At 42.7% G+C, this 13140-nt stretch overlaps 1 protein-coding gene across 5 annotated transcripts in view; it reads right to left on the reverse strand.

Annotated features, from left to right (window-relative positions):
- Window positions 1-13140, reverse strand: part of LOC112215952 (kazrin-A) — a 208784-nt gene that overhangs the window by 37399 nt on the left and 158245 nt on the right. For all 5 annotated transcript variants that reach the window (XM_042299371.1, XM_042299372.1, XM_042299374.1 and 2 more), the window contains one exon: window positions 4549-4740. In XM_042299371.1, the coding sequence (XP_042155305.1) occupies window positions 4549-4740 (192 nt within the window). The remainder of the gene's footprint in view (window positions 1-4548; window positions 4741-13140) is intronic.

Genomic DNA, 13140 nt, shown 5'->3' on the forward strand with positions numbered 1-13140 from the left:
TCCTTTGTGGCATCTTCCGGGTCGTCGTGTAAGAGGTTCACTTGGTCTAAGAGGTTCATCTCACTCTGGAGATGCTTCCGTGTCGGTCAGTGTTCTCGTACTAGATTTACAGCTGCAGTCTGTTAGGCTGTAATCTAGGACTCACTTCTTCTTGAACGATCAATACTTCAGAGTTCATACCGTTTCACGTGTGAAGCAAGCTCTCTCATTTCCTGGCCTGTATAGTTGAAATTAGCCCTTTTCAACGTGGAGGACAATTTGGAACTGAGGTGAGTTTGTCACTGGGCTTTTATAGAAATGTAGAAAAGGGGTTGGTTCATAATTTCCAACCAATGTCTATTCACTTGGGAGTGGTTACTGAGTAGTTGAACTTTACATGAGAGACAATTCTAATTTTAAAGCTTAACATCACATTACATCATTTCACAATTAGTTATCTTTACTCATTTATTTTATACAATAATTAGATGCAAGCCTCATAACTGAGGAACCTATATAAACAGAGTTAGATTAATGTGGCTGTACTGTCTTTCATGAGGTCACAAAAATGAAACAAAATGGACCGGGTCGTACCTGGCTTCTCCACCAACCGTTTACAAAAAAAATTTAAAATAGGAATATTGTTCAATTCTAAAATTCTGGGATGTTGTAGAATTTGGCGGGAGAGTTCTGTTGTTCTACTGTGACACTCTCTCTCATACTGCATGGTCAGAGAGACGAGGAATTTACGACGTGGTTGTAAAGTCATAAAACTGCTCCCCCTCCCCTCCTAACAGGAAAGGGGGAGGGTGTTGTTCACATCTCTGCTAGCCAAGTCACTGAAAGGGCTAGCGTCATGACACTGCTAATGACTTGTGTGAAAAGGTTACTGTTCCTTTAACGGGGCCCAGTGTTCTACGGTTGCCATGGTTTAAGTACACATGACGACAGCGCTACTTTGGCCACATAGGTCCGCTCTCCTGGGTTTAGCTCCCATCTATCAAAACAAACCCACACACTATAATTATTCCTGCTACTGCTCGTAAGTATGCCGAACCAGAGAGAGAAAGCATTCCCGCATTTATGGAAAACAAACAGCACAACAACACAAACATTTAAATGAACCAAAATGGGGAGAACAGATGTTTCCAAGTTCTGCTTGGCCATGGCTGAAAGTGGCACCACTAGGGACATCTTCAACATACAGTGCCTTGCGAAAGTATTCGGCCCCGTTGAACTTTGCGACCTTTTGCCACATTTCAGGCTTCAAACATAAAGATATAAAACTGTATTTTTTTTGTGAAGAATCAACAACAAATGGGACACAATCATGAAGTGGAACGACATTTATTGGATATTTCAAACTTTTTTAACAAATCAAAAACTGAAAAATTGGGCGTGCAAAATTATTCAGCCCCTTTACTTTCAGTGCAGCAAACTCTCTCCAGAAGTTCAGTGAGGATCTCTGAATGATCCAATGTTGACCTAAATGACTAATGATGATAAATACAATCCACCTGTGTGTAATCAAGTCTCCGCATAAATGCACCTGCACTGTGATAGTCTCAGAGGTCCATTAAAAGCGCAGAGATCATCATGAAGAACAAGGAACACACCAGGCAGGTCCGAGATACTGTTGTGAATAAGTTTAAAGCCGGATTTGGATACAAAAAGATTTCCCAAGCTTTAAACATCCCAAGGAGCACTGTGCAAGCGATAATATTGAAATGGAAGGAGTATCAGACCACTGCAAATCTACCAAGACCTGGCCGTCCCTCTAAACTTTCAGCTCATACAAGGAGAAGACTGATCAGAGATGCAGCCAAGAGGCCCACGATCACTCTCGATGAACTGCAGAGATCTACAGCTGAGGTGGGAGACTCTGTCCATAGGACAACAATCAGTCGTATATTGCACAAATCTGGCCTTTATGGAAGAGTGGCAAGAAGAAAGCCATTTCTTAAAAATATCCATAAAAAGTGTCATTTAAAGTTTGCCACAAGCCACCTGGGAGACACACCAAACATGTGGAAGAAGGTGCTCTGGTCAGATGAAACCAAAATGGAACTTTTTGGCAACAATGCAAAACGTTATGTTTGGCGTAAAAGCAACACAGCTCATCATCTTGAACACACCATCCCCACTGTCAAACATGGTGGTGGCAGCATCATGGTTTGGGCCTGCTTTTCTTCAGCAGGGACAGGGAAGATGGTTAAAATTGATGGGAAGATGGATGGAGCCAAATACAGGACCATTCTGGAAGAAAACCTGATGGAGTCTGCAAAAGACCTGAGACTGGGACGGAGATTTGTCTTCCAACAAGACAATGATCCAAAACATAAAGCAACATCTACAATGGAATGGTTCAAAAATAAACATATCCAGGTGTTAGAATGGCCAAGTCAAAGTCCAGACCTGAATCCAATCGAGAATCTGTGGAAAGAACTGAAAACTGCTGTTCACAAATGCTCTCCATCCAACCTCACTGAGCTCGAGCTGTTTTGCAAGGAGGAATGGGAAAAAATGTCAGTCTCTCGATGTGCAAAACTGATAGAGACATACCCCAAGCGACGTACAGCTGTATTCGCAGCAAAAGGTGGCGCTACAAAGTATTAACTTAAGGGGGCTGAATAATTTTGCACGCCCAATTTTTCAGTTTTTGATTTGTTAAAAAAGTTCGAAATATCCAATAAATGTCGTTCCACTTCATGATTGTGTCCCACTTGTTGTTGATTCTTCACAAAAAAATACAGTTTTATATCATTATGTTTGAAGCCTAAAATGTGGCAAAAGGTCGCAAAGTTCAAGGGGGCTGAATACTTTCGCAAGGCACTGTAATATGCCATTTCCTGCATCTGGGACCAGGCTGTGAGCGCTATTGACGCTCACGCTAAGATCACAGTTCCAGTGGTAGGACTTTGACACAGTGTGGTCAGTTTGTGCTAGCTACAGATGACGTCCATCCTTTGATGGTAACAAGGGTGCCACGAGTTGTTATAGTAATGGACCCCCACCTTTAGCTCGATCATAACACCACCTCACTCAATGTGGTTTAATTTGTCATACTTAAGATCACCAGGGGCAATCAGGGGTAATGATATATCAGTCTCTGAGTCATATTTTATTGTATTTTACCCTTTTTCCCTCCCCAGTTTCCATATTGTCTCATCATTGCAACTCCCCAACAGGCTCGGGAGGCAAAGGTCAAGTCATGCGTCCTCCGAAAGATGACACGCCAAACCGCACTTCTTAATACCAGCCTGCTTAACCCGGAAGCCAACCGCACCAATGATTCAGAGAAAACACCATTCAACTGGCAAACGGGGTCAGCCTGCAGAAGCCTGGCTCGCCACAAGGAGTCACTAGAGCGCGATGAGCTAAGTAAAGCCCAAACCCGGCCAAACCCTCCCCTAACCCGGATGACGCTGGGCCAATTGTGCGCCGTCCTACGGGACTCCCAATCACGGCCAGTTGTGATACAGCCTGGGATTGAACCCGGGTCTGTAGTGACGCATCTAGCAGTGTGATGCAGTGACATCTGCGCCAGTTTATGCTAATGTTTTTGACATTAGCGAGTCACAGTGGGGCCTCACAGTGTCATAGTAGCGGGGGAAAAATGTACAAGCTCAACTATGGGTGTCATGGCAACTAAAGTGCTAGCTAGCTTCTCTTTTACCCTTTGATATCAACCAAAAAAGATAGGGAGGGCATATCAGACTCTGGCCTCAGAATTGATTACCCTAGTACCTGCACCAGCCTATAGTACAGTAGATGACAAAGTACTTGCATGTCACTTCACATTAGTTCTTTGACGATCAGTGCTGAAAGCTATTCCCGAGCAATGAAAACAAACTTCTATTAATTAAGAGATGACAACAAGCAATTTCCTTTGTTCTCCCACGCAGGGGAGCTTGATCATAGAGCAAAGCCGTCCTGCTTAACTTCTCTAGACCCTGTAAGATAACAGAAGCCTCTCTTAATTCAGCTTTCATTACTTGTGATTGCTCTTAGTGTCTGCAGGAGTCTGTTTGCTTTGGCTTTCATTGCAGACCACTCATAAAATATTTAAGTTCAGAGGCTACCCACTGGGCATACACTAGTTCAATCAACGTTGTTTCCACGTCATTTCAACAAAATTACATTAAACCAACGTGGAATAGATGTTGATTTGACCTCTGTGCCCAGTGTGTAGCTATTCAGAGCTAAACATAGAGGCCACAAGTGTAATATTGTGTTATTGTATTTTATACTATTATATTCTATGCTATATTGTATTACTTTCTGTGTAAGAGCGTTGGCCTCTGCCAACGAACAGTTCTAGACTCAAAATCCCATGACAACCCATGAAGTGCTTATCTTGATATCGAACGAGATCATTATTTTTCTTTGAATATAATATAAGACAGCGATATTTCCCTAATAAAATGATCAATAGATGTGTTACTGTCTTCACTCTATATCGGGATGTGTGTTTGGGCCGTTGCCTTGGGCAACCTTGGTCCTGGATCTCTCGGTGCGTTTGCTTACACACTTTTCACTGTTTAGCCCCCCGTCAGCCCGCTTACTCACCCTGCAGTGCCTCCTTGGCGCGGTCTAGCTCCTGCTCCTTCTGGGCCAGCTGCACGCGGAGCTCGGTGGCTGAGAGCACGTCGGCGGAGCAGCCGCCGTGGCCCTCCTCCAGGTCCTTACTCAACATGTCCTTCATCTGCCTCAGCAGGTGCACCTCCTCCTGGAGCTGGGCCACCTCCTCCCGCAACAAAACTATGGAGGGAGACAAGGAGAAAGAGAGAGGTTAGGGCTCTATTTGTTAAAAGGGCGATACTCTAAACTGTACTGTTAAGTAGGGAGGGAGGGACAGAGATAGTTAGTCCTGCATTGGTTATGGAAATTATGGTAGGCCTACTCTAAACGGTACTGTAAAACAGGTAGGAAGGAAGGAGAGAGCAGGGAAAGGAGCTAGCGAAAGAGATAGAGAGGTTAGGTCTCTATTTGGAATTGATGGTACACTAAACTGTACTGTAACACAGAAGGGAGGGAGGGAAAGAGAGACTGGGAGTTTAATATCACAGTTAATTGTTGGAATTAATGGTATCTCAGACTATTCCCTGCTCTTGTATAGCAACACATGGTAGGACGGAGAGATGGAGGTAGAAAGGGGGACGGAATGAGAGAGAGTTTATGTTTGTTGTAAATATTACTGCAAAGTGCTGCCCTTTTGCATGACTGTTAGCTGTTGAACAACACAGAGAAATTCAAAGCATGCCAGTGAAGGGCATAGCAAGAAAGGCCTCCACTGAAATCAATAGGACAAAGATGGTAAAGTGACAAAAAAAAGCATACAGAAGAACAAAGGTTCAACTGTCATTATGTACAGTATTTAGATAGATGCTTCTACAGTCAAACAAACTGAGAACAAGACAGTTCTTCAGAAGGTGTGCTAAGATTAAACTCTGCAGCTAAAACATTGAATGATTTTCATACAAAGAAAAAAGTCCTACTTGGATTAACTGAGACTAATTTATAAAAGGAATGAGTTGAGTCATCCGGCTCAGGAGAAGCTGGAGAAAACAGCTCATCCCCATCTCAACTGCCAAATATCGAAATCAGACTATTCTCATGTCCCAGCGCCAATATCCCAGTAGGACACAGAAATGACACAATAATGAATGGGGAAATTGAGCAGAGAAACATAGGTCCAGTTACATATGCCATTTTCAGTGGAGTGCCAAGGTTAAGATGTGGCTCGACTAAAAATAATTGTGTGGCTCGACTAAAAATGTTTGTGTGGCTCATTGCAGAGAGCTTACAATAGGATAATAATATTCACATGTTGGGCCATCTCCAAGAACATAACTTTATGCCTTACTTGATGAAGAAACACAATGGTCTGGATGCACATCCTCTGTAATAATCATTTGGCATTATTCCCTTTAGAAAATCCATTCCATCTACAGTTTACAAAGGGTTGCTCTATGAGTTCCACAAAAATTCAACATAATACGCTCAGAATTCACACGGGGATGACATCCATAACTAATGTCCTTATTAACTTCCACAGTGGCCAATCAAATCAAGACACTTTGGTTGTGTTTTTTGGCTTGATTGTTCCCAACCCCATCACTCAAATGGCACTACGGTCATGTGATCTCTTTCCCGCGGTGGGTGGCGACCTTTCCCTGGAGCGTCCATCTCAACCCTGCTCATTAGTGCCTAGTGGGCACGTCGCCCGCAGCTTTCCCAGCAATCTCCTCTCAGCAACTTGCTTCTCAGCTAACTGGGCTGACTGGAGACCGCTCTAGCATGTTTCCTGTTTCAACTGGGTCATGTTCCTTAAGCACCAAACAGAGGAGAACAGACAAACACGGTGGGACTACCTGTATTTGTCTAATAAGAAACGCTCCTTTTTAATTTTCAGTTGCAAAATGTTTCCGTTGCGTTCCCTAATGAACATGACCCTGCATTTGCAAATATACCACAGCATTGGCTTTACCACCTCTCACAGAATGCAGCTTGCTACTCATTACTTTGGAAGAGTGTCTTCTCAGAATCTATAACAAAGCTTTCAGAGAATGTCAATGCTTTTGTGATACCTGCATCATGCTGTTATTCAGAACTTTCTGTACTTTCTATTTGTGTTCACCGACTGAAATGAACCTGAAAGTGGCTCCAGATAAGGGTGCCTGCTAAATAACTAAAATGTAATGTAAAAGGGTTATTAGGGGAGTGGTTGAATAAAACCACTGGCGTGGCAGTGCGTGTCATTATGCTGAGGTGTAGTTAATGGAGCCGATAATAGACGTACATTTTGCAAAGCATCCCAAGCAGTAATACTTCATTGGGAGAGTGAGACCACAGGCCATTTTGGAAACAAATTCACACAACATTTAGTAATGTTTGAGAATTAAATTACTTATTAAGTTAGCCTCTATTGATCGTGCTTGGGCAGCACATTAAGGAGTCATAAGGACGTTGCTGAGCACAGAATATTGGGTTTTATCTCGTCAACACACCACACAAATCATACAAAACAATTACAGGGCTGACTGAGGCAACGCTCACTTGGGTCGTATCCAATCGAAACGGATAAGCGCACGTTCCCAGTGGAAGGCAAAGAAGTGTTCCTGAACCGTTCACTGTTAGAGTAGTGGGTTTGAAGTTTATTATTTCACTGAGAAATGAACATAAAGGTATACTACTGTATCTGTAATAACCTGGTGAACCAGATACACTTTGATTAGATGTTACGTCTCACACCGCAAAACTCTGTAACTGTATGTTAACTGCATGTTAAACTGTATGTTAACTTCGTCAGAGGGGATGAGAGAACTAAGTTCACACACCCCATTGAAAGAGACCTCCGGCAAGTACCCAAGCCATTTCTGATGTGTCTGTCTGTGAATACGTTACATTGTAGTTAGCGAGAGTCGCAGCCTCTCTGCAGGCGAGCGAAGCACTGAAACATTCCAGAATGAGAGGTGGTGGTGGCAGGGGAGGAAGATGGCAGCCTATTTGTCAGCGTTTATGCTTCCTTTGAGCTAGGGATGAGGCGAGCAAGCACCACAGCTCTGCATGACAAATGACACCCAGAGTGAGTCTCCCGATAAGTGCAATCTCCCCTGCTCTCCTTCCTTTCCTCCTCAGGACTATCTGGTTATTCACTATCATTGAGGCTGCCTGTGTAGTGTGTACTAAGGGGCTGGGCATGCGCTGTGTAGCTACTGCTCTTTTGATTGAAGCATAGTGGCACCCTCATGGATATGGCCTTCACTGAGATGATAGTAAAATAGGAACGCATACTCTATATGTGGATGGATGTGAGGATGGATGTGAGCTTATGAGACAAATACAGAGTCACACCTGTGAGCTCAATAAACAACTCCTAGTGCAGTGCAGTTGAATCACTAAGACAGAAATGGCCTTGTGAGCAAAATAAAAACCTGCATAATAAACAATGTGATCTACAATAACCCATGCAGTCATTCAGTTTGCACAGCTAATTAGTATTCAATCACTCTGGCAGCCACACACGGTTGTGGCACAAAAGAACAGGGGCGCCATTGTGTCACTGACTCGCTTTTGATGCCTCGAGTGAAGCGACGTGTTTGCGCTTCTCCCCACTCAACATTGAAAAGCAAATCATCCACACAATCCCTTCGAACAGGCTTTCTCACTGATTGAGACCAATATTAGCATCATCAAAAACTCTTTCAAATCACAGGACGAATAGTAGCCTAGCTAGCTTAGCCCCTTTAGTGTCAATTCTTCACATGGACGTCAATAATGTACAACAATGCAAGGTTTTTGACTGTCAGACCTGTGAGTCCACAGAATGTGAGAGGTGTGTGATAGACGGTGGATGAAGTTGGTACGATACTGAAGATAAAGCAGTAGCAGTGTTCGTTTGCTGTGGAGCAGCACTGTTAGCGACGGTTGGCTACATGTAAACGAATGAGAGGAATCCGTCAGGGCTGTACATTCTCTCCTCAGGGTTTTGAGGAGTAATGAATCTTCCACAAGCCGAGCCTTCACCGCCACCTGTTCCCCACTGGCTAATACATCCAACTAATTTGTGCTAGCTAGCACGCCTGCCAAGTGGCAGCTAGCAGCTATCTCACAAGCCAAACAGGGGCTTGCTTAGCATAGTCACAAACCTTGAGGTAGCACCTGACTCCAGCCAGTTTGAAATGAACTACTGAAGTGGACCTAGTACACTTGCCAAATGGAACGAACTCAACTACCTCACTTCAACTAGTACACCTGACTGACCGCTCATCGGTCAAACCATGACTTATCTACAAATTTGCGCTTTCAAAATGATCAAGTTGGCATATCATACTTGAGCTAGCACATCCATCAACTTGTGGCCAGTACCCAACCATGACTCCAAGATTGATTGAAACGTGCTCTTATACAGTCAGTATATAAGCTACTAGGTCTACAACCAAAGCAGTGCTATATGATATTTTGTGTCATTCAATGCCCACAGCACATTCACGGTAAGTTTAAAGTGCATTATACAAATTCAAATCATTTGGGTGTTAATGTTTTTTTTTACCAACATCTTATCATTCTGAGGTTTCAAAGGGACACAATTGAGGCTAATGACCAATGAAATTTGGCTGCTTGCTTGAAACTGTGAAATATGTGCATGCATTAACACCCCTCCATCCCTCCAGCCACTCCTCTCCAATTCACCAAGCAAATCTGCTTCTACTTATCATGATTCATAGAAACAGTAAATAAGATATGTCCATATAAATGACTGTTTAAACGAGTATATTTGCATAATGGCAGCCATCCTTCAGTTGCTATGCAATGGGATCAGTACATTATGGGACTGGTGTTGCTATCCCCAGTCTCTCTGATGCACTGATGGAGAGATAAACATGACTCTCGCACTATATCAGACAGTAGTAACAAGTACGTGTCAGTTATAAGATGGAGGATAGTCAGAGCTGACAAGACACCAGCTATAAAACCAAAACATCAGCACCTCTGTGGGAATTCTGAATCAGCTAGCCCTTTCCTGGTATGGAAAAACATGGATATAGTGAAATAAGAAGATAATGCAAATATCACTTCTACACAACTACACTTCCCTTGCCTGCCTATCCAAACTCCTTGCTCTGGCTAACAAAATGCTATGCGGACGCTAGTTTATTATCCGCAGAAGATCTGAGTACCTACCCAACATTTTCCAGAACGTAAACACATTCGAACCGTTCTGATTAGTCCCAGAAATAGATGGGTTGGGCCAGAGCCAGAACATGCCACTGGACCACCGGACCATGCTGTCCCACTTTCAGTATTGGCTAAAGCAGGTAAAGCAGCGTTTAAAAACATACTGCTACTCTGATTGGTTAGAGATGATCCAATCACTGACTAATTTGTTTTGTACAACCCCCTCATTTTGACATCACCACAAACAACTTCAACATAAAGCAGTGGAAGAATTCAGTTTGAGTCGTCAGGAAAACACTGTTCACTCCACTTCTACACAACTACACATCTTCACATACCAGTAAGCTTACGTCAATGCCACATTGTCTCTATCAAGGCTCTAGTTCATTGTGTGGCTAAACAAACGTTAATTCTATGAAAATGTAAGCATCACTCTTCAAATGTTCCTGCACACCTTTAAGTCTCCATCATTGGTTAACAACAAACAGTTGGGAGAGAGAGTGAACAGTTTGCCTTTATACTGCCTTAAAATAACCTTAAAACATTGCAATGAGTATCTCATTCCGCTGCACCTCAGACTGTTGTGCACTCCTTTCTCTGGGTTTTCTGTGATTAGCTTTCTCTCCCTTTACCTCTCTCTCTCCTCTTCCTCTCTCTTCCAATAGAAACAGTGGAGATTCTCGAACCTTACCCATGTGCCTGAACGGTCTGGCAATCTGTCAGAAGGCTGAAAAGATTTGGCATGGACCCCCTATCCTGTTGCCTAGTTACTTTACCCCTACAGTACCTTCACACCCTTCAGTTTTTCCACATATTGTTGTGTTACAAAATGCGATTTAAATTGATTCAATTTAAATTTTTAGTCAACGATCTACACAAAATACTCTGTAATGTCAAAGTGGAAAACAAATCTCACATTTGTAAAAAAATATATATATGAAAAAGAAAACACTAATATATGTTGATTAGACAAGTATTCAACCCTGTGCGTCAATACATGTTAGAATCACTTTTGGCAGTGATTACACCTGTGTCTTTCTGGGTAAGTCTAAGAACTTTGCACACTTGGATTGTACAATATTTGCACATTATTATTTTTCTTATTCTTCAAGCTCTGTCAAGTTGGTTGTTGATCATTGCTAGACAGTCATTCAAGCTGATTTAAGTCAACATTGTAACTAGGCCACTCAGGAACATTCAATGTTGTCTTGGTAAGCAATTCCAGTGTATATTTGGCCTTGTGTTTAGGTTATTGTTCTGCTGAAAGGTAAATTGGTCTCCCAATGTCTGTTGTAAAGCAGACAACCAGGTTTTCCTCTAGGATTTTGCCTGTGCGTGGCTCTATTCTGTTTCTTTTTATCATAAAACTCCCTTGCCGATGGCAAGCATACCCATAACATGAAGCAGCTACCACCATGCTTGAAAATATGAAGGGTGGTACTCACAGATGTGTTGGATTTGCCATTTTTTGCAGTTTTACTTTAGTGCCTTATTGCATGTTTTGGAGGATTTTTTTGTACAAGCTTCCTTCATTTCACTCTTTTATTTAGGTTAGTATTGTGGAGTAACTACAATGTTGTTGATCCATCCTCCGTTTTCTTCTATCACAGCCATTCAACTCAGTAACAGTTTAAAATAGTCACTTTATGATGAAATCCCTGAGCGGTTTTCCTTCCTCTCTGGAAACTGATTTAGGAAGGATGTCTGTACCTTTGCAGTGACTGAATGTATTCAAAGTGTAATTAATAACTTCACCATGCTCAAAGGGATATTCAATGTCCGTTTTTTGTATTTATTTTTTTACCCATCTACCAATAGGTGCCCTTTTTTGTGAGGCAATGGAAAACCTCCCTGGTCTTTGTGGTTGAATCTGTGTTTGAAATTCACTGCTTGACTGAGGATCCTTAGAGATAAATGTATGTGTGGGGCACAGAGATGAGGGACTGTAGTCATAAAAAATTCATGTTAAACACTATTATTTCACACAGTCCATGCAACTTATTATGTGACTTATGCAAATTTGTACTCCTGGACTTATTTAGGCTTGTTATAATAAATGGGTTGCGTACATAGTTACTCAAGACATTATAGGTTTTGCTTTTTAATTAATTTGTAAAAAAATTGAAAAACATAATTGGACTTTTATGTTATCGGGTATTGTTTGTAAGTCAGTGACAAAAAGGTCAGGCTTTAACACAACAAAATCTGGAAAAAAGGGTGTGAATACTTTCTCAAGGCACTGTATCTACCTAAATTACCTCATAAAACTGCTCATCAACATGGTACCGGTACCCTGTGTATATAGCCAAGTTATTGTTACTCATTGTGCATTTATTCCTCGTGTTATAGTTGTTTTGTATAATTTTTTCAATTTTTTCTCTCTGCATTGTTGGGAAGGGCCTGTAAGTAAGCATTTCACTGTTAGTCTACACCTGTTGTTTACGAAGCATGTGACAAATAACATCTTACTTGATTTGATTTGTCAATGTCTGGCGGCCACGAGGCTGCTGAAATTGGACTTGGCTGGAATGGAAACTGAGGTCTAAATTGATAGGGAATGACAGCAACTGTCTAGAGGGGGGTGCATTTTTTGATTGTTTTTCCCTCTTCAGACTGAGTGAAAGAGGGAGATGGGGAGGGGGGTTCAATTGGGGAGACATGTCCCTGTAGAGTTCTCGTTCTGCTGACTCATTGAGTGGGGAACGGGATGCTAAGGTGTAGCAGAGTGGAAATTCCATCCCAATCTGGGTGCAACCTTACAACCCCTTTGCACACCAACACAACGCCACTCAAGAAGCATCGTCAATACCTCTGAGACCAGAAAAGCCTTTTGTGGCTCTGGCGCAATGGTACTTATAGGTCTCAACGTCACTGCACAATAGCTATCAGACACCTAGTTAACTTTGAATGGGGTATGGTAGTCGTTGCCAGGAACTGCAACGCTGCTGGGTTTTTCACACGCAACAGCTTCCTGTGTGTTTGGGAGTGTAACTCAATATTAGGAAGGTGTTCTTAATGTTTGGTACACGCAGTGTAGGTCCTTGAAAGCTTTTCAGAATAGCTCAGTCTTTAGCTGTGCCTTAAATGAGGCCAGCCTCTGTACTCAACTTGAGTGGGTTGAGTCACTGATGTGATCTTCCTGTCATCTCTTACGCCCCTTGGGCTAGTACGGTGGAGGAGATCTTCGTGGGCTATACTCAGCCTTGTCTCAGGGTAGTAAGTTGGTGGTCTGTTGATATCCCTCTAGTGGTGTGGGGGTTGTGCTTTGGCAAAGTGGGTGAGATTATATCCTGCCTGGTATCCTGCCTGGTTGGCCTTGTCCGGGGGTATCGTCGGACAACTGGTGTCCTGTGTGGCCGCAGTGTCCCCCGGCCCCCGGCAGCATCTATGCTGCAATAGTCTATGTGGGCTAGGGCCAGTCTGTCCTACCTGGTGAAATTCACCTGTCTTAACTGGTGTCCTGTGTGAACTTAAGTATGC

The sequence above is a fragment of the Oncorhynchus tshawytscha genome, linkage group LG16 (assembly GCF_018296145.1).
Source record: "Oncorhynchus tshawytscha isolate Ot180627B linkage group LG16, Otsh_v2.0, whole genome shotgun sequence".
Classification (NCBI taxonomy): domain Eukaryota; kingdom Metazoa; phylum Chordata; class Actinopteri; order Salmoniformes; family Salmonidae; genus Oncorhynchus; species Oncorhynchus tshawytscha.